At 37.1% G+C, this 20887-nt stretch overlaps 1 protein-coding gene across 6 annotated transcripts in view; it reads left to right on the top strand.

Annotated features, from left to right (window-relative positions):
• The window catches only part of LOC145662414 (USP6 N-terminal-like protein), a 318623-nt gene that overhangs the window by 232535 nt on the left and 65201 nt on the right, over positions 1–20887 (top strand). For all 6 annotated transcript variants that reach the window (XM_081727965.1, XM_081727967.1, XM_081727963.1 and 3 more), the window contains 2 exons: positions 11922–12148; positions 17803–18034. In XM_081727965.1, the coding sequence (XP_081584091.1) occupies positions 11979–12148; positions 17803–18034 (402 nt within the window). In that variant the 5' untranslated portion in view covers positions 11922–11978. The remainder of the gene's footprint in view (positions 1–11921; positions 12149–17802; positions 18035–20887) is intronic.

Raw genomic sequence — 20887 nt, 5'->3', positions numbered from 1 at the left:
ATGGTAATGGAGTTATACATTTTTAAACTCAGTTAAGTCGAAATTCGTTGGCGGCCATATTGATGACGTCATATACCTAAAACAAGACCCCCGCCGATTTGGGTCTATATCAGGATTTACTTCTTATTAATAGGTCTATCATCCCTGAAAGTGGTATGTTGGTATCACATTTTGCACAATTCGGCCCTTTTATGCTGCTAAGCTACTAGACTAGAACGGGAGTTGCAATTGTTAAAATAGCATGGTCATATCTCGAAATCCTGTAAGATTAGTAATATGAAAGTTGGTATTTAGGCTTTTAATTTAAAATAATTAAAGACATGTTCAACGTTTTTAGATGTTTTCCTTAGAAGGAAGAAAATAAGACCCACCTCGAAAGTCCTTAAGAGTAAATACACGTTAATTAAAGACCTATTTCCGCATTTTTTCGTTAGGAAGAAAGTAAAAAGGACGGAGGTTCCAATTGTAAGATACCCATATCTCGAAATCCTATAAGATTGAAGATACGTTAGGTATATGAGAAGTGCGATGCCATAAGCCGAGCATATATGGGAGTCTGGGGAGTCGAAGGCTAGTAGAATATGTAGATAATAGATTATACAATTTAATGAGCTAACAATTATACAATTTCTAATAGCATATATAGATATACAGGGTTATTATAAATGATGGACCCATCTTTAAAAATTCGTAGTAATTAAAGTACAAATCCAAAATGAACAATCTTTATACCAATGGAAAGAGGAAGACTGAAAGTTTCGGTGGGCAATGATGGTTCCCGAAGCAGCCGGTAGATTTCGCGCGGCAATAGGCGTACAGAGTGATTATTACTCTACGGCAATATGCCGCCATTCGTTTCCCTCTCACTCAGTTGTGAGTGAGATGACTGCCGTGGAGCACAAGGTTTTCTGCGTTCTTGAGTTCGCAAGAAGTGAGTCACAAATTGTAGTGCAGCGAGTATTTCGTACAAAATTCGGTTATGTTAAGGAAGCTGTTTACGTCCCACCTCCACCAATAACTCGGGACGATCTGCAGAACCGTATCACAGCTGCCGTGTACTCAGTAACAGTAGATACACTTGCTCGTGTGTGGGACGAGTTCAGCTACTGCATAGATGTTTGCCGTGCAGCAGACGATGGACACATTGAACATTTATAATGTATTGAAAAAAAAAAAACTTTGAAACTTCCACTTTCCATTGGTATAAAAATTGTTCATTTTGGATTTGTACTTTAATAAATACACATCTTTAAAAATGGGTCCATCATTTATAATAACCCTGTATTATAAAATATTGTATATAGTCATCAGTATTTTTTTAAAACTACTTTTCTATTAATTAAGGGGATTTTTATTAATACTATTTTTTAAAATATAAATATACTGATACATTTTTAAATAAAAAGAAATAGGCGAAGGAAATAAGAATGTTAGAAGTAATTAAAGAGAGAAAAAGAGACTAACGGGACATCACTTGATGTGACTTTGCATAGTGATAGATCTCAACGAGCTTAGTATACTATACATATGAAATATTATCGTATGCAGAATATATCTTTGATTCCCTAATTATTGGCCATCAAAATTGGCATTTGGATTACTTATTGGACTGGTCGGATTATTAGATTATTTTTCTGCTGTTATTTGAATATCCGAATATTCGTTTTCACTATTTCAAACATTATTCGAATAGTGAATTATTCCCATTTTAACAGCACTAGCTTTGGATTTAGTCAAATTTTCGCGAGAAAAAACAAACAAAAAACAAAGGTGATCGATGAAACTCATCCGACTTTGACTAAACTCACCTAAGTTATGTATTTAGCATGCATGTGCAATCTTTATTGCTGACAGCCATTGAATGATACTTTTTTCATGGCTAAGCGATTAGCGTACGCTCCTTTGGCGTGGGAGACTCAGTTTCGATTCCCGGCGGGAGTTCATTGGTTCGGATTCCACGTTAATCAGTAGGTCCACGTCTCATATAGCCTCGCTGCTAACGGAACGTTAAACACAAAATCAACTGATCAGCCAATCAATGAATCTGTTATGATATAGACAAGCATTTACATTTTTTTCCTTTCGGGCACACCAAAGTACGTTTCAAACTGTCGCGTCACCACTGCATGTTTTTTTTTTTTCCCTAGATGCGAAAAAGCAAACACAAAAATATGTACTTTTTCTTTATTATGGGAACGATTGTGAGATACAAATCTCACAAGCAAATTACATAAGACTCGTGAATAACCAATAAAACTTTATAAACTTGGAAGACAAGTGTGAAATCAAGTCGATTGGCGATATATTTTTATTTTCTTCTAAAGATAATATCTTTGCGGAAGATCTTCGAAGACATTAAAAATCTCGCGACACACCAATATGTGGCGACACAACGGTTGAGAAATGCTGATGCAGAGAATCCAATCAATGCGAAAGGATATTGTAAATATTGAAGTCAACTTCCAGTTCCTTGTGAAGATTGTCCATCAAAATGCATCTCCAAGTGGAGACTCAAACATATGAAAATTGCCTATGTTGATTAGTCTTTTCTTGCATTATATGCACAAAATAGTCTTGTAATAATCAAATAACGTAGTATTTGCCTTTCTTATCCCAAACCTACTGGTTCGCTTTTTTCTTATTTTGTTTTGTTTTGCTTCGCTTTAAATTGTATTTTATTTTTAAAGTTATATATATATATATATATATATATATATATATATATATATATTAGGGATGGCCAAAATTTTCCGGAATCCGGATTCCGGAAATTTTGTTTTCCGGAATCGGAAAATTTACTTTCCGGAATTCGGAAAAATTCCGGATTTCGGAAAAAATCCGGAATTCGGAAAAAATCCGGAATTCGGAAAAATTCCGGATTTCGGAAAAATTCCGGAATTCAGAAAAAATCCGGATTTCGGAAAAATTCCGGAATTGAGAAAAATTCCGGAATTCGGAAAAATTCCGTAATTCGGAAAAAATCCGGAATTCGGAAAAATTCCGGAATTCAGAAAAAATCCGGATTTCGGAAAAATTCCGGAATTCAGAAAAAATCCGGAATTCGGAAAAATTCCGGATTTCGGAAAAATTCCGACATTCGGAAAAAATCCGGAATTTAGAAAAAATCGGAATTTTTCCGAGATCCGGAATTTTTCCGATTTTACTTTCCGGATTCCGGAAAGTAAAAATTCTGGAATTGGCCATCCCTAGCTAGTAGCTGTTAAAAGAGAAACACAACAATGAATATATATACTGTATTAGTTTCTTGTAGTTGGATATGTCTTTATCACTTACGTAGACAATTGCTACTGCAGTTATTTACTGCTTTATGAGGAAGGTCTTATTTTCACACACAAAAAAGTCGCCGATATGTCTCAAACATTATCGCGTTCCCACCTGCAGCTGCACCAAAGCACTGCAAACTACTTTTTAACCAGGCGAAAGGCAGTGAAGGAAAATAAATATCAACAAATATTGTAATAACATTCGCTTATTGTCAACATACCTACAGTGAACGCAGAAAGTGTTCGTACACCGTGCATACTTTATATTGAAAACAGCTAGCATGAGAACGGGAGGTGGAAAATATATATATAACCAGAATTAAGACTACACATTCATACGTTTTATTTCTATATACAAGAGAAAGGCCAAACAAACACAATCACTGTTTTGTTCAGAAGAAAAGAGAGAATTCCTTTTTTGTAAACGCAAAAAGTCACCGTACACTTATGCTTGAATTAATGCTTATAAAGTATATTACGTTATTTAATATTTTGTGGGATTACCCTGTGCGTTAATGATTGTCTGTAGTCTTCGTGGCATTGATTTCACCTGTAGTAGTTCGTAGTTCTGTAGCTTCGGGACTGATTATGTCCCATTCTTCTTGAATAGCTTTTCTTAGGCCTTCTTTAGTAGACAAGCTGTGCCTTCTGATTCTTGTCTCCAGAACAGATCATAGATGTTCTATGGGGTTCATGTCTGGGGATTGGGGAGGTGTGCGAAGCTGTTTCAAGGTATTATAGAGTCAGGGGCGGATCCAGAGGGGGGCGATCGGGGCGATCGCCCCCCACAAGAGGAAACTCTTATTTTATATATAAATAAACCCATCCATAACAAGTTTGAAGCTCTTAAAAGTAGCAGTATTACCGCCGACCGCCCCCCCCCCCAGAAGTCCGTCCTGGATCCGCCCCTGGCAAACCTTGCAGACAGGCCTCGTTCAACAGTACAAACAATAATTGCGATGTATAATGTTTCTATCACTGTGCGAAACCATAAAAAAAAAATAATAATAAAATAATAAAAATAATAAAAAAAAAAAGAATCGGAAGACCAAGAGTGTTGAGTGAACAAGTTAAACGTTACATTATTAGGGATAGAAAAAAGGTTCCAAAATATAGTGCTGTGCAATTGGCAACGGATCTGGAAACACGCGGTGTTAAAGTATCAGCCAGTATAGTGCGGAATATTTGCAGGGTATCATGGTCGGATAGCCAGGAAAATGTTCTGGGTGAACAAGACAAATCGTATAAAGAGACTAAAGTTTGAAAAAGAGTATAAAGATAAGGGATCAGGCTTCTTTCTGGAATAGGGTCATATTTTCGGACGAAAGTAAATTTAATTTTATCGAGTCCAATGGGAGGCGTATGGTATGGCGCAAAGTGATTACAGAGATGAATCCTCAAAATCTCGTCCCTAAAGTAAGACACGGAGGAGGGTCCGTGCTCGTCTGGGGTTGTATGAGTGCCTCAGGAGTAGGTCGTCTCCACCTTATCGATGGAGTGATGATCCACAAAGTGTATATTAACATATTAAAGGAATATCTCCATACTAGTGCGCAGAAGATGGTTCTTGAAAACAATTTATTGTTCAGCAAGACAACGACTCCAAACATACAGCGGAAAATACTCGATTGTGGCTACTCTATACAGGGGCGGATCCAGGACGGACTTCTGGGGAACGGGTGGTCGGCAGTAATACTGCTACTTTTAAGAGCTCCAAACTTGTTATGGATGGGTTTATTTATATATAAAATAAGAAAGTTTCCTCTTGTGGGGGGGGGGGAGATGGCCCCGATCGCCCCCCTCTGGATCTGCCCCTGAGGTTTGCTATCTTTCTCAAAGACTTACCCTTCTTATGCACTTTAATAATTACTTTTCTTGTCTCCTCGTTTGTTTCTGTTCGGTTGCTTCCCATTTTGACAGCCCACCGTGCAGTTTTTTCACTCCTATTCACAACTAAACTCATTCTGTTATTCGTCATGCTATACAGAGGTGTATAGTCAGGTGAATACTAGTGAATCCCAGTTGTGGTATCTTTGTTTCGTATTCGTACGTCAGGTGTACGATCACTTTTTGCGTCTACTCTATACATTTTCTACGGAATTTATTTACTTTCTGACCATTAAACTTGTCTTTGTGGTTCTTTATTGATATATTCATAAAGCTTAGTTTTCATTATTCATATTGTGTGTGTTATTACACTTCTTAAATTTTCTGTTTCTTTTTCGCAGGCATTCTCGTTTCAATAGCATAGGTGTACGAACACTTTCTGCGCTCACTGTATGTACAGTAAATACAAATTTATAATTTTTGACTTTACGAAGTATACAATGTAATTGTTCAATAATTAACATAAGCAGGCATTCATTAATTTATATTAATATAATAATTAACAAAACTAATAAGCGGGTGATTGATGACTCAGTGGTAGAGTTTTCATCTATGGTATTCTAACCCAGGACATGTGGGTTTTCGATGGCTAATTTTGTGTTCGAAAATTTTCCCGGAGGTACTCTTGGTTTCCTTTCTTATATTTGTTCCATCATCACTCATTAACGAATTTAGTTTATCAAAACTCTATAGCCATATATTCATTCTGTCCGTCAGTGAAACAAACAGTCTCAAGAACTATCTGATGGATTACCAATCAATTTTGGCCATGATGTACAGAGTCAATAGTTAAGAATCGAGTTCCCTGATGAATGTAATATTCAAACCGGAAGCGGTACAAATCAACCATTTCCGGTTTTAACGTTAATCATTATATAGTAAATATGGTAATAGATAGCGAGAAGCGGTTTCCAGTAATCGACATATATAACATTCATGTAGATAGAATGTTACCCAGTTTGTGCATCTGCTGAAAATAATGAGCTTAGGTATTTAGAGAGCATTTTCCGCTTTAGAAAATGTGTGCTTGGTAAAGAATGTAGAGAATTAGCTGAGTCAGGCACGTAGCTAGAATATGGTAATAGGAAGGGGGGAAGGGTCTGTCACGAAATACTGTGGTTATTTACCAGGGGCTCAATCATTCTAAACTATTTTATTGGCAACATATATTGGTTCGTTTAGCCAAGATTTCTAATGGGGGCATGATATGAAATACTGTGGTTACACACCAGGGGCTCGATCAATCTAAATATTTTACTGACAACATACCCATATTGATTGGTTAGGACAATAAAATGAGGATATATTAGTAAGTATTTTAATAAGAAGCTATGAAGAAATCTCGAGTAAAAGAATATAAAAAAAGTATTGAAAAAGATATCGTCTTCCGAGGTCATTCGAACGTTGTCGAGAATTTTGCGTCTGGGAAATTTGCGCCCTACCTCAAGAACAGGGAAAATTGCGCCTGCGATGTACCCCCACCGGGAAGTTTGAGCCCTGCGAAATAAAAGAACCTATTGGAGCTTACGCATTTCCTCGGAGGGGCTGACATTACAACATAAACAATCCTCCCCCCACAACCATGCCATTTGTGATTTATTTTCATTGTGGCTATATAAGGGGAGAATAAACTTCAATATAAGCCAAAAGAACACAACGGATCAACGCAATCACTGCTTCTTCCAGAGATGATTTTGGGGGAACACTGGCCTCCCCAGAGCTCTCAGAGTGCCCCCTCGGAGGAGACCAAAATAATACGTCTATAATATAATAATAAATAGAATAGTACCAGCAGTGACCCCCCTCCGGAATACTAAATGTGCCCCCCGGAACATTTTTCCTGAAAGAACGACTGAACGCAATTGTGTGTTTGAAATGTAATTCCAGCAAGTAAACACACTGTACATAGTTTTCTTGATAATATTACTGAACTGATTTTACATTCACTTTACATTTTCTTTTCTATATTTTGTCCTGAAAAGCCAAACAACTCGCAAGGATTGTGAACAGAGATATCTGGGTAGAGCCAAACAGCCTTTTGTAGATTAAATTATACTCTTTGATTATATTAATAAATAATTATATATCAGTCATTTATACGTTTATTGTAAATTTTGTAGTATAATGAAAAATTGTATTTGTATGGATTGCCCTTTAGTGAACTAAAATTGTATTTTTTTCATTTGTTCGGAATATTATAACGGATGGAGTAACTCACTGAGACGATGAGAGGCAAGCCTAGTTCAAGTGCGAGTGGAAGTTACTTTACACAATACAATAATAAGTAGAATTGTAGGGCGCTAACATCCCAGTGCAAATATATAGCCGGCGCATTTTCCCCTCTTTTTGGGGTAGGGCGCAAACATCCCAGTGCAAATATATTGCGAGCGCATTTTTTCCTATTTTTGTGGTAGGGCGCAAATTTCCCGGGCGCAAAATTCTCGCATTCAAGGAAAATATAATGTCCGTGAAGTTGACAACCACTTATGTCAGACTCCAATTTCGACTTTAAACGTCGCTAGTGCTACGTTAGTGTTCGATAGTGACGCAAATCGTTAGTACTCCAACTGCATGCCAACACGCCCACTTCTAAGAATCATCTCAAAAATGAGGTTAACCGTTAGAGCAAGTAAGTGCTCATTGGTGCCATTAACATTAACGTTAATGCCTCCATCGTACGGCCCTTTGAGTAATAATAACACCACGTTTTTTGCTAGTCTCAATGCGTCCCTATATTCTCGCGAACATTCTGACGTGCCCAAGTTAGTTACTTTTTTTTTTTTTTGGACTATTGTTTATCTGTTATTGTTTATTGCTAATCTGCAGAGTAGTCCTTACATTAATATGCCATTGTCCTTGATAATCATTGCGTATTTACAAGCAATTTGTTATTACTGTTAGAAGATACCAAAAAAACAACAGATAAAATATACTACTTAACGGTTCATATTTTTCTTTTACAGTACATAAACGATTAATAATAATAATAATAATAATAATAATAATAATAATAATAATAATAATAATAATAATAATAAGACTATTCCAGCATAAAAGTTATCAATTGCATCACACTGGCAACAAGCGACGCATATTTTAACTTCATAAAAAATCGTTTCTCACGATTTTCTGAAAAACTACGTATGATAACATCTTCATTATGTCAAGTTGTTTATCTCAGTGTGATATGTCTTACCTCTGGACAATATCACAGTAAAACAAAAATTAAATATTAGGAGTACATCGTACTTTTGGACTACATCTCATTAACCATGGGAAGATTGAGTAGTGTATACTTTAGGATGTAAGTTTCAGCTTAACTTGCATCATACATTCTTAGGATTACATAAAGGAAATTTGTTCGTTTGCATTTGAACAAAATTCTTAGGATTACAAAAAGAAAAAAATAATTTTTCCGAATTCCGGAATTTTTCCGAAATCCGGAATTTTTCCGAAATCCCGAATTTTTCCGAATTCCGGAATTTTTCTGAATTCCGGATTTTTTCCGAAATCCGGAATTTTTCCGAAATCCGGAATTTTTCCGAATTCCGGAATTTTTCCGAAATCCGGATTTTTTCTGAATTCCGGATTTTTTCCGAAATCCGGAATTTTTTCGAATTCCGGAATTTTTCCGAAATCCGGAATTTTTCCGAATTCCGGATTTTTTCTGAATTCCGGTTTTTTTCCGAAATCCGGAATTTTTCCGAATTCCGGAATTTTTCTGAATTCCGGATTTTTTCCGAAATCCGGAATTTTTCCGAATTCCGGAATTTTTCCGAAATCCGGAATTTTTCCGAATTCCGGAATTTTTCCGAAATCCGGAATTTTTCCGAATTCCGGAATTTTCCGATTTTACTTTCCGGATTCCGGAAAGTAAAAATTCCGGAATTGGCCATCCCTAATATATATATAATATGTATTTTGAATTGTAAAACAAAGAAGTGTTTCATAAAGCAAACTAAAGCATGTTGTAGCCTGTCATGTTTCTGGCTGCGACTCGAACTTCCATCTCATTTGGTCTAGTAATAGGTTATAAATCTAGTGAGATATGTCAGGCTGTCATACGTTGTGAGCGGTACAACTTTCCTCCCAGGAAGGTGAACAGCGGAAATGCTGCTGAGATAAAAGTAATACCGTAGATGCCTTTTAGTAACTTTCAGTAATTCCCTATAACGAAATGATGATGTAAAAAGTGGGTTGTTCGCTCGAGTTGTATACATGTGGAAGGGAGGGGTCGTGTGAGAAGCAATTTTCAACTGCTTTCTTGGCCGTGCGATAAATTTTCTCGAGATGGGAGAATCCTGTAGTTCATTTTTCAGTGTTTACTGTTAGTTCACTTCTGTCTGAGAATATGTCAGAATTATTTCTGGTTACTAAAAGTAAATAATTTCGTGTAAAAGACAGTGATTACATAGTCGTTAATGGCTTTTAAAGTAGAGATGTGCGAGTTTGTATTCTGTTAAAGAGTCTGTCTCGTACGTATGCTTTAACAGGAGCCATGTATTATTAAGTTTTAATGTTGAATAACGGACGAGAGTGCTGTGTATGTTGTAAATCTCATGTAAACATGTTGTAAACCTCTGATGACCAATATAATATTTAATTAAGCAATCCTTATAGAAATATTATTAAATTCACTAGTTTTTTTTTTTTAAATCGGTAGCAGCGGTTCAGTGATAGAGCGCTGACTCCCAATGCGAGGTGTTGTAGGTTCCGTTCCATCCTAGACATGTGAGTTTGTAGTATATAACACTGTCCGTGCATTTTATCAGGGTAGTCCCGTTTCCTCGTATGTTTTCATTTCACGAATCATCCGTCCACGCTGAATTACAGATTTCATTTCAGGAGTATGAAGAATCATAGATAATAATGTTTTCAAGTATTTAAAGTATTTTATATCAAGGTTGTATAATTCATTATACGTATAATCATCCTTATGTAACAAATTTAGTCTTTTTATTGAACATTTACAACAATAATATTTAGATGTACATAATTCAAACAGATTGTATCAATATAAGAATGTTATATTAAATAACTTTAGTTTGAAGTGAAATGAAATCTTTTAAGTTTTACGTCCCAGGTAATGCCCTAGGCTAAAGGAGACGGTGATTATGAGAAATAAAGGCAATGGTGGAATGAAGAAAGTGGGAGGAAACGAGAGAACTCCAAGAACACCCACGAACACGCTGTTTGTCCACCACAAAGCTCACTTGGCGCGAGCTGATCAGGGATCTCATGCACCAGAGGTGAACGCTCTACCGCTGAGCCACCGTGCTTTCCCCCTTAAACAACTTCAGTAACGTGCCTGGAATATTTGAGGGTTTTTATGATTACATTTAACAGAATAATGGAATATGAGGAAAAATCCAAGCCGATCGTAGCAAAATCATGGCGTTGAAAATTTAAGAACTTGTCGGAATACAGAGGTTGATTCACTTATATTGAGCCGAATGAGAAAGTGCCACTTACTGAGGAAATGCCGTTTCCACCACTGGTTGTGTTCGGTCTGCAAACCACCTCTACTGATTCTTGGCCAGCATCAGAGTTCCCATTACAGAAGACGGCGTTGCAGCTGGACCATGGATATTCCATCTCACTCCTCTTTACAGGCTTTCCATAGATCGATTACGGTGCGGTCTCGACGATGGGACAGACGCCCTTGAGGTATCTGAAAGCACAATAGTCCAGCAGGGATGTTAGAGAAGAGAATTGCCGAAATTTCTGTTTCCTGTTGTTTCATACGACGATAGAATTCCAGCGATATTTTTTTGCCGTGTAGCTGGATTCTTTGTTTTGGTGCAGTTCAACCTGGTTCACGTCTTGTCCATACAATTCTGAATTTCATTCTGGTATATTTCAGTCAGGACATGAGTGTGGTAGGACGGAGCATTGAATTTGACGTTTCACTCCACCTTTCGGAAACACAATCTGTCCCTGTACGAGGAACCTACCACAATCATGAACCGTTTTAGGAGACGATTTTAGCTGCTCGCCTCAGGGTGGTGGTCTCAGGACTTAGTGCCGTGTATTTGAGTATAATACGAGTCTCAGTGGCACGACGTACACAAAAATTACGTGGTTCACGCATTGCGAGCATCGCAGAAGGTATTTTGACATCCAGTCGCTTGCCAAGAAACTGAACATGCCTTCAACCATCAGAAAAGTTTTAACGTGAATCAAATTATATGTAAGAAATAATTGTAATATATAGCTATAAAATGTGTCAAGTTATGATGAAAATAAAATTGTTAGAAGGGGAGTTTCGGTAGTCCAATTTTGTCAGTTTCATTTTTCATGTTGTGACACACATACTGTTCAGGTACGTTAGCCACATTCCCTACATACTGCCCGACTATCAACATTCCTTACACTTGAAACCAGTTCCCATCTGTAAGTGGAAATTAGATTGAATGTTTTACATTCGTGCTTTTAATATGAGGGACCGGACTTTGGCTCCCGATGACATTCCGTGTGGATGTCACGTTAACCTATAGCTCCACTTCTACAACAGCAGAGCTGTAAAGATGCCTTCCAAACGAAGAAATAATAAAAGCTTTCTTCTAGATAGTGTTTCCCTTATTTTCTATTTATTTCCTGGTGGTGCTGTAACAATCAGTGTAGCACGTCAAAGTGCATTGATTCATGTTCTTCGGAATATCATTATACTATATAGAATTAGTAATTTCAGTTTTTGTTTGTTTGTTTGTTTGTTGTAACAAACTTATTTGTTTTCTAATGTCATTGCAGGGGTGGCGAGCCCAAGTCATCATGGAACGGGCCGGCTGAGGCCGGGCGGCTCGGACTATGAATGAGAACAACCTCTCAGAAGAGGAATTGCTCCGGCGGGCGGCTGAGGAGCGGGCGAACATAGTCGCTAAGTATGATCGAGGAAGGGAAGAAGGAGCCCAGATCGATCCCTGGGAGGATCCTGCATTCGAAATCTATCATGCCACTGACCGCTATGGCTTTATTCAGTAAGTATATGTGTTGTTTTAAAAATACTTGATTAACTACTATAGTAAACATACTAGGCAATTCCTTTGCAGTGCATTGCTGTGGAATACGACCCATCGTACAGGGTGGCCCAAAAGTAGGTATATAGTTCCGTACTGAGCAGCCCATTACATTTTATATAATTTCTTATTGTTATCCATCAGGTAGACATAGTTTCTTTATTATTTGTTCTTAACGTTCTTTTACTTATATCTTAAGCTCGGAACATCCCAAGCAAATAAACCCATAAATAGAATGTTATACTTGATCAATGCAGGGATGTATACATGTATACCTACTTTTGGGCCACCCTGTATAGCGGCGATTGAAAACCTATCCCGTATTGATCAACGCGCACAGTGATTCATTTGTTACTAGCAGAGGGATATCAGTCCAGTGGAATTCATAGTACAATGAGTATAATTCATTGAGAGAAGAGTGATCATGACAACTGTAAAGAATTGGGCATGAATGTTCTGGGGAGGTTGAGGAAACACGATACTCGCCACGTCCAGGCCAGGCACATATCAGTAATAACCTCGCAGCTAGAATTAACTGTGGCATGAGCGAAGATTAGCGGAAAAGTGAATATGCTTGCCATGAAGTTTTGTATTTCGCGCGGTCAGTGCACAGTATCGTGCAGAAGAAGCTTTTGTATCGTAAAGTATGTGCACTATGGTTCCCACGAATTCTTACTGCAGACCAAAAGCATCTCCGTATTGGTGCATGTCTGCAGCACCTGTATCAATACACCGAAGATAGTGACAATTTTTTTCTGCAAGTTGGGGCAGGGAACGAAATGTAATTATTTCGAACCCTCAACCATAGCAGCAACCATACGGTGGAGACATTCGTCATCGCCAAAAACGAAGAAAATATCAACTCAACCGTTTACCGGCACGATTATGCTTACAGCATTTTTCGACCAATGTTGTTAAAGAGTGCAACAAACTCGCCATCACAGTAAATGCAGAACGCTCAATAAATTGCATGCGGCCATACGAAGGGAACGTCCCACGATGTTGACATCTGATGTCATCATACTTTATGACAGTGCTTGCCTGCATGTGGCGGGCATTGTACAGGAGACATTAAGGAAGAAACAATGTGAGAAGTTCTGATTATAACCCGAACTTCATCCATTTTACAGCCCGGGCTTATCGCCGTGTAACTCCACTTCTTCGGGCCCGTGAAAAACATTCTTAAGGGAAAAGTGATAAGGTGAAGTGTTTAGTGACAACCGAATCCTTCTTGGCTGGAATTTGTCGCCTGGTGAAGCAATAGGATGCCTGTCTCAACGACTGTGGGAACTACTTAACCCCGGCATCGTTTTGACCATATTGCGTTTTCCTTTGTGAAAGTGTTGTGCTCCCCGTGTTGACTTATATTTTCGGTTTCCATCACGGGCAGGTTAAATTTGACACGATTTGTAATTGAGAGAACAGAGTTTATTTCCGTTTCTACTGAGAATTACTTGAATTCACAATAAATTATTGTGCTAGAAATGATTTACACAATTCTGAAATTACACATGTGGTCAAAAGTTCTGTCTCAAGGTTAATAGATCATAAAAATGAAACGAAGTATGGAGAGAAGGAAATGTGTAATGCAGTATATAGAAGGGTAAATGACAAATCAATGGGTACGGCAGTTATTCAAATGTCCCTGTGACTCGACACAGGCTCGTAAACGACGCGGCTAATTATCAATGGCAGCACACACCACATTCATGTCTATGTCAGCCACAGCTTTCTACAGCAGACTAAAACCGGTCGACAGTCGTGTGAGGCTGACCCTACCACTACCTCCTCCAAATAAAAGATCTTGTAGTCAAGAGGACTTTAAGTCTGGACTGGACGAGGAATATTCTTCAGTGATGAATGCAATTTTGTAGCGACGAAGCTAGTCCTGCGTCGTCTTTGCCTTGTGAGCTGGTGCTGAGTGCTGTTGGGAAAGGCTAATTTTTGAACATAATGGTGCCAAGAGGTTTCACCGTCTTGTCGAGAATGCCCTCCTGGTGCACTTTGGTCCCCGTTTCACTTTTTTGGCAAAAATGGACGTCAGTGGGACCCAGGTACGACACACCTAGCCAAACCATCATTGATGCAGGTTACGCCTCGCTGGACTCGGGGAACTTGTTCAAATGCTGCAGCATTGGTTTTAGCATACACCCTATGATTCTGTCTGTTGAGGTGTTCTTCAACTGTGAAAATTTTCTCATCTGTCGATGCATGTTATCTGCATATTGCTGTATTAGCAACTTTGATCTGTTACGTCGCATTCTCATCAAGCGCTGATGTAACCGCTGGTCTGTCCTGCGATAGGTATGTAGTCCTAGGTCTTCATTGATCACCCTTTTCATCGACATATTCATTTGCAGGGTCTTGAGTTTCTGCTTACAGATCGGATTTCGAGCGATTCTTGCGTTCACTGGCGTAATGACACGCGGTGTTCGAACGCAGCGAGGTCTACCAACGCGAGGATTGTCCTCGATAAACAATGTTTCACTATATCGCTGTATGATGTGATAATAGAATTTTTGTGTAATGTTCAGTTTCTACAGTAACTTAAAGATGGTTGTCGGAGGATGTCGACACATGTGTAGAGTCTAAACTGAAACACGATCTTCTTTCTTCCCCCACACTATGACCAGACTATGTTAATTTCAATGATTTTCTTTATTTTTAAAATTATTTAGTTACAAATTAATTAATTAATTTATTTATAAAATATTTTCCTTTAATGTACAAAATAATATAAATAATGAAGTATGCGTCATACAGAGAGGAGACAAAGCTTAGCAGGAATAGAACTATTTTGTCAATAATATGAGTTCGGTATAAATATAAAGCATTACGAAGGACAGGAACAGCTGCTGAAAGTTTTATTTTGATAGTGCAACTTGTTTAATCTGGTATACTGAAAATATTAAATTTCATTGATACCCGTAACTCTCGAAACAAGAGAACCGCAGGCAGATAATTCTGGGAAATGAGTTACGGTATAGAAATATGATTAATCTCACATGCATATTTTGGAATCAATCATTCTTGGATATTAATGCTACCCTGTGGTATTGCACGTTGTCCTGAAAAAGAAACTCTCTGTTTATAGACGGACTGGACTCGGACAAGGTTGCAGAACAGTTAAATATATGTCAATTAGTCTTATTAAAATTTCGCTTGGGCTGAAGGTATAGATGTTTCGTCCTTTAGCCATTAATTTCAATGTTATAATTTATTCTCATAATCTCATTTAGCCTAAAGGATAAAAGCAAGAGGCGTGAAACTCAAAACAAATATTTAAAAAAGAGAGAAAGAAAGAAAGAAATGTTTGATACGAATTAAGCAATATGCCGACAAGTTCAGTAATAAGATAGTAGTAGTAAAATAAGTAGTAAATGTAACACATGCATTTAAACAAGCATCCATCCCAATTTCATTCAGTCCTCTTTTGGGATAACTGCATTATCTTTTTTAAAGAAAAGCATTATTAAATCTACAATATGCCAAAGAGCGTTAAATTTTGGAAGTGAGTTCAGCATCCATTAACATTGTATTCAAGTTCCCAGGACAACGAGATTTATGTTTTGCCTCGTTATGCACAGTATAGGCCAAGAGAGCTGAATTCCAGGATCACGTCAGTAGCACCGGCACCGTGAAAATGAATATGGTACATTTGAAGCATAAGAGTGGGTCCTGGAAAATAAATAGAATGAGTTCTTTCAAGGGTTGATGTTTATTATGTAATGTGATAATTCCAGGTTGAATTATCTGTGGATGTGAATCCAATCTGCAATTTCACGTTAAACTCGAGTGTAGAGGAGAACGGCCTATATATTGTAAAATTTGATTTTGCATGATGTTCTGCATGTTCTGTGTGAGAAAACTTCTCATCTTTCACTATAGTGGAAACGTTCCTCGTAATCATACCTATGTACGACTTTGAACAAAAACATAAAATCTCATACATCCCTGAAGTAGCCAACGCATCCTTATAACAGTTCTTGAATTTTGATTATATGAGGTTTCACAATTAGTGCAACATTTTTCAGTGAAATTGACGCTGAACCAAATTCCTTTATTACTTTGTCTTGCTGAAATACCTAGCCGGAGAGGTGAGAAAATCCATTTTTTTATCTTTTGCTTTCTGCATTTGTAGAACAACTGTAATGAAATTTCCATGTGGACTTTTTCCATTTATCCAGAGTGTGTGAGTCAAACCGGTGTTTTCAACCTAACTTAAAAATCATGTGTAGATGTTGATACGAAAAGCGCGTAAAAATATTTTTTCCCAAACATTCATTTTTATCAAATGTGAAGGTGCTGACTTTTTGTGTGCAAAAGATCACATTTTTTTCTCTCTATGAACAGTAGTAAAAAATGTTATAGGGACGATAAAACATATGTCAAAAAAGTTCAGATCATTTTCAGTTTTCTCTTCCAGTGTTTTTACTAAGGAAGGTTCCGAGAGAACCAAAATTATTATTATTTTAAACGTACCTTTCTGTTTGGATACAGAGATGAGTGATACCATTTATATGTTATATACGTTGCTTTATACAAATCTCCTCTGTGACAGTTTTCAATTATTTCAGAAAGGGTTACGTAATCTTAAAGATGAGAATACCCCCTCCTCGTTCCCAGTAACTTGCACACTGGCTGTGGATATAATGGTAGATCAACAACGATTTGTGTGTCCGCTGGGAATCAAATTTAGAACAGTGCTCGCTAACCTGACGGATGTAGGGGAAAACTTAATGAATACACATGCAAGAGTAAATCCATTGATTCACTGATCGCTAGATCGCTGAAATATTAAGCGCAGAATCTTATTTTTTTGAAAATAGATAATCCTGCATCCTAGGTGCTGTAGATAAGATGTGAATTTCCGAAATACAACAGCTGTAGTAAGAAAGACGAGTTTGTTTTTTCCCTTCCTCCCTTTCTTTCTTTCTTTTCTTTTTTTTTCGTCTATTGAAGCTCAAACTGTTAGGCGTACAATCATGAAATTTTGTATAAATAATCTTTTTTATACCCTAGGCTGACGGTAATATTAAATTTTACGAACTCTGAAAGAGTAAATGATGATTAGTTTTACATTACTCTGTTGAAATCAAACTTCCTTCAGTAAGTATTTTTAAAACAAAGAACTTGTATCTTTTAAATATTGCCCTGAACCTTATTGTTTCTGTGCGAAGAATGGATGTCTGCTAGTTTGAGGTATACATGTTTATTATTTATATAGTCTAGCTTTCACACTACCAATGTATTTGTACTCCACAGATAGTGACAAACTTTCCATAAAAACATCATTAAAAGTACATTCATTGGGATTTTTGCTTCCTTAAAAATAGAATTAATTCTTTTGGGGGGTTGTAGGGTATGGGTGGTGTTCCTCGCTGGTCCTTCCTTCTTTAAAATCTGACGTATAATCGACAACTATGTATATAAGCATTTTGAAAAATGCAAGAATATGGTGTAAAATTTAACGATCATCTTTAAGAAGTGGTCCAACGTCTTCTACTGGTAGGTGCTTTGAATGTTCATTTGTTGAGATGTATTGAAAATAAATGTTCTCGTTGTCCAATCCGAACAAAACTGAGTTTAATCGTTGTTTCGTATTGTTTTTACAGTGACAAACGTCTGCCCCAGAAGGCTGATCCACATGAGCTTCGGCAGCGTCAGGTGGAAATGGAAAGGATCAAAAAATGGTTGAAGATGATTAAGAATTGGGACAGCGTTCGTAATACTGAGAAATTGAAACGACGCATTTACAAAGGTATACCGAATTCTCTACGTGGGGAAGTGTGGAGCCTGATATTAAACTTGAAACAAGTACGAGAGGAGCAGCAAGGAAAATATGAGGTTTGTGCGAAATCTCTCTGTATACGTTATAATGCTGTTGTTGTTCGTTCTATAATAATCAAGTAATGATAGCAATTTTTGTTGTTTTAAATTTTATCGGTGCCTTCCATCTCAATTCAGGCAGAGCATGTACCATCACCATCTCAGATATTGTTGAAACTTTTTTATAGCAACTAGACATGACATATAGAAAGAGACCCAATTTTTTTTTTTGTTTTGTCAAAAAAAAAAAAAAAAATCCCGCTAAGTAATGGGCCATCAAAGACGGGGAGTACAATTTATGAATTGTAAAAGACATGGAAAATGGTCAACTTCGGAGCCCCACCATTCAGCTATAGAGACAGGTAGAGTTACAATTCTTGTTGTGGTATGTACATAGGGATATAAATAAACTATATTTTATTATAGTTTGGTTTGCGTATGCGTATCTTTTTGTACATACATTAACAAATGAACGTTAATTTATCTGAAAAGTCGAAGTTTGCGAATTTTTTTTCGAGCACTTCCGGTTCGAATTTTGGAATGGAAGGCACCTATCCTGAAAAAAGACCTTAAAGATTTTCATGAAATGTAAGTATATATATTTACAGAGGCGTAAGATGGATGTGTGCTAATGATTTTCATGAAATGAAGTGAATCTTTCATATTGTGAAGGAAGTAAGCATTTGCTAGATCTCAATTTTCAGAAAGTACATTTAAAGTTATCGCTCGTCTTCATTCATCGAATAAAGCAGGGTTTATCAGATGTTTGGGAGTCCATGTGCTTATTAACCCTTTCGTAGGTTAATTTTTTTTTTCTAGAAGTAATTTGACGGATATCTTTTTGATTTTACCTTTGTGGGTTGTATAGGCATTTGGATTTAAATTAATTACGAACTTTTCCCATGAATCCCATGGACTGCTTCAGGGTTCATACACTACCTGGAAAACTGGGAAACCTGGAAATCTCAGGGAAATTGATTTTGAAGGAAAAAATCCTAGATAATTCAGGGAAATCGATCATATCTAGTAAAAAACCTGGAAATATCAGGGAAATTGAGTTTTAATATTTTTGTATCCGGTATAATATTCATAAATGAACCTTTATTGATATAATTGGCGCGCTAGTAACCTTTCCACTTTTTCTGAAAGTGATACTGACCTATAGAAGTAGTTCTTTAGAATTTCATCCTTGCAACCTCAGAATTGACTCCTACTCTTTCTAAGACAATAAAATATTTCGTAGATGTTGCCAAATTCTTGCTACTACCTTTTCTTGAAAAATTTCCTTTTTAACTTTTGTGGTATATTCGATATATTAGCATTTTGTGCAGGTTCATAAAATCCTATTATTTTTCATATATTGAGAAATGACTCGTGAAAATTAAGCAGCGAACTTAAAACAGCTAGACAATTGTGTCCTCCAAAGCCAAAAAGTCGTATCTACAGTTTTGGCCAGAATTGAGTTAGTGACGTCAACTAGGTCATATCGACGTAATACATCATCTGAAAAGGAGAGAACTCTGAATCTGCAAAATGACGATATAAATTGTTTATCAGATATAGACGTTGTACCATAAGATGCTGGCTTATTAGTAAACAGTAAATAACGATTTACTCAAAAGCAGATTTTCTGTGGAGTCGACTTCAGAGAACGCTAAACAGAATTGTCTACCTGTTTAAGTTCGCTGCTTAATTTTCATCTATTTGCAGGTATATTAACTTTGAATTATAGAGATGTCTGGCCCAAGATCAGTGTTTAATCGTCGGTGGTTAGCTCCAGCATTACATCCTGAGTGGACGCCTTGGTTGAAGGAAGTTAAAGTGAATGTGCATAATGCATTTTGCGGGGTATGCTCTAAAAGTTTTTCATCGAGTAATATGGGAACACAGGCAATTACAAGCCATGCAAAAGGACAAACACACAGGCAAAGACTGGAGAGGTACAGTACAGTGAAAATCAAAAAAGTGTGGTGGATATGTTTAAGCCAGTTCAAAAACAAGAAGCTTAACCATCACAGAAGTCAACAGAAGAATTAAAACAACCATCTATAAAAGGCTTGAAAAAGATTAGAAGTATTGTAGGCAGTGGAACTTAATGTGAACAGAGAGTTTTACAATTCCTGTAAAAATTATAATATACTGTTTAAACAGATGTTCCCAGATAGTGTAATTGCACAGAATTTTAGCATGGGCCTTTTGAAGTGTAGTTAATGTTATTTCTCAAGGCCTCGCACCATACTTTAGAGACAGTGTTGTAGATGCAGTAAACGGGTGTCAGGACATTGTAGTGTACTTTGATGAAGCGTTAAATAATATAGCCCAAAAGAGGCAGATGGACATTCATGTGAGGTTTTGGAACGATACAAAGGAGGAAGTTTCCACGAAATATCTTACGTTAGTTTTTTTGAACCATGCTAGGGCTGAAAATCTCTTATGTAAGTTTAAGGATTGACTTTCAAAAGTGCCTCTGAAGGAGATTTTGCAAGTCAGTATGGACGGACCTTCTGTGAACTGGAAATTTCTGTCAAATCTAAAAGAAGAAATTCAGACTGATTTTACAGATCCACAGTTATTAGATTTAGGATCATGTAGTCTTCATGTGGTTCATGGGGCATTCCAAACAGGTCATGGAGGTGCAAAATGGAATGTTAGTAGTTTTTTTAAAGGGGCTTTACTATTTGTTTAAAGATAGTCCAGCACGACGAAGAGACTACGTTGCATCCTCTGGGACTTGTACATTTCCCCAAAAATTTTGTTAGGTACACTGGGTAGAAAATGCGCAGTGCGCAGAAAGGGCATTGAAAGTATTTCCCCACGTAAAGAAGTACTTGGATTTAGCTAACATTTCCAGCAGTGTATCAGTGAAACATA

Source organism: Thermobia domestica, chromosome 10 (genome assembly GCF_964235325.1).
Source record: "Thermobia domestica chromosome 10, izTheDome1.hap1.1, whole genome shotgun sequence".
In the NCBI taxonomy this organism is placed as follows: Eukaryota; Metazoa; Arthropoda; class Insecta; order Zygentoma; family Lepismatidae; genus Thermobia; species Thermobia domestica.
The sequence above is the reverse complement of the archived record's forward strand: the minus strand, read 5'-3'. Positions and strand labels throughout refer to the sequence as shown.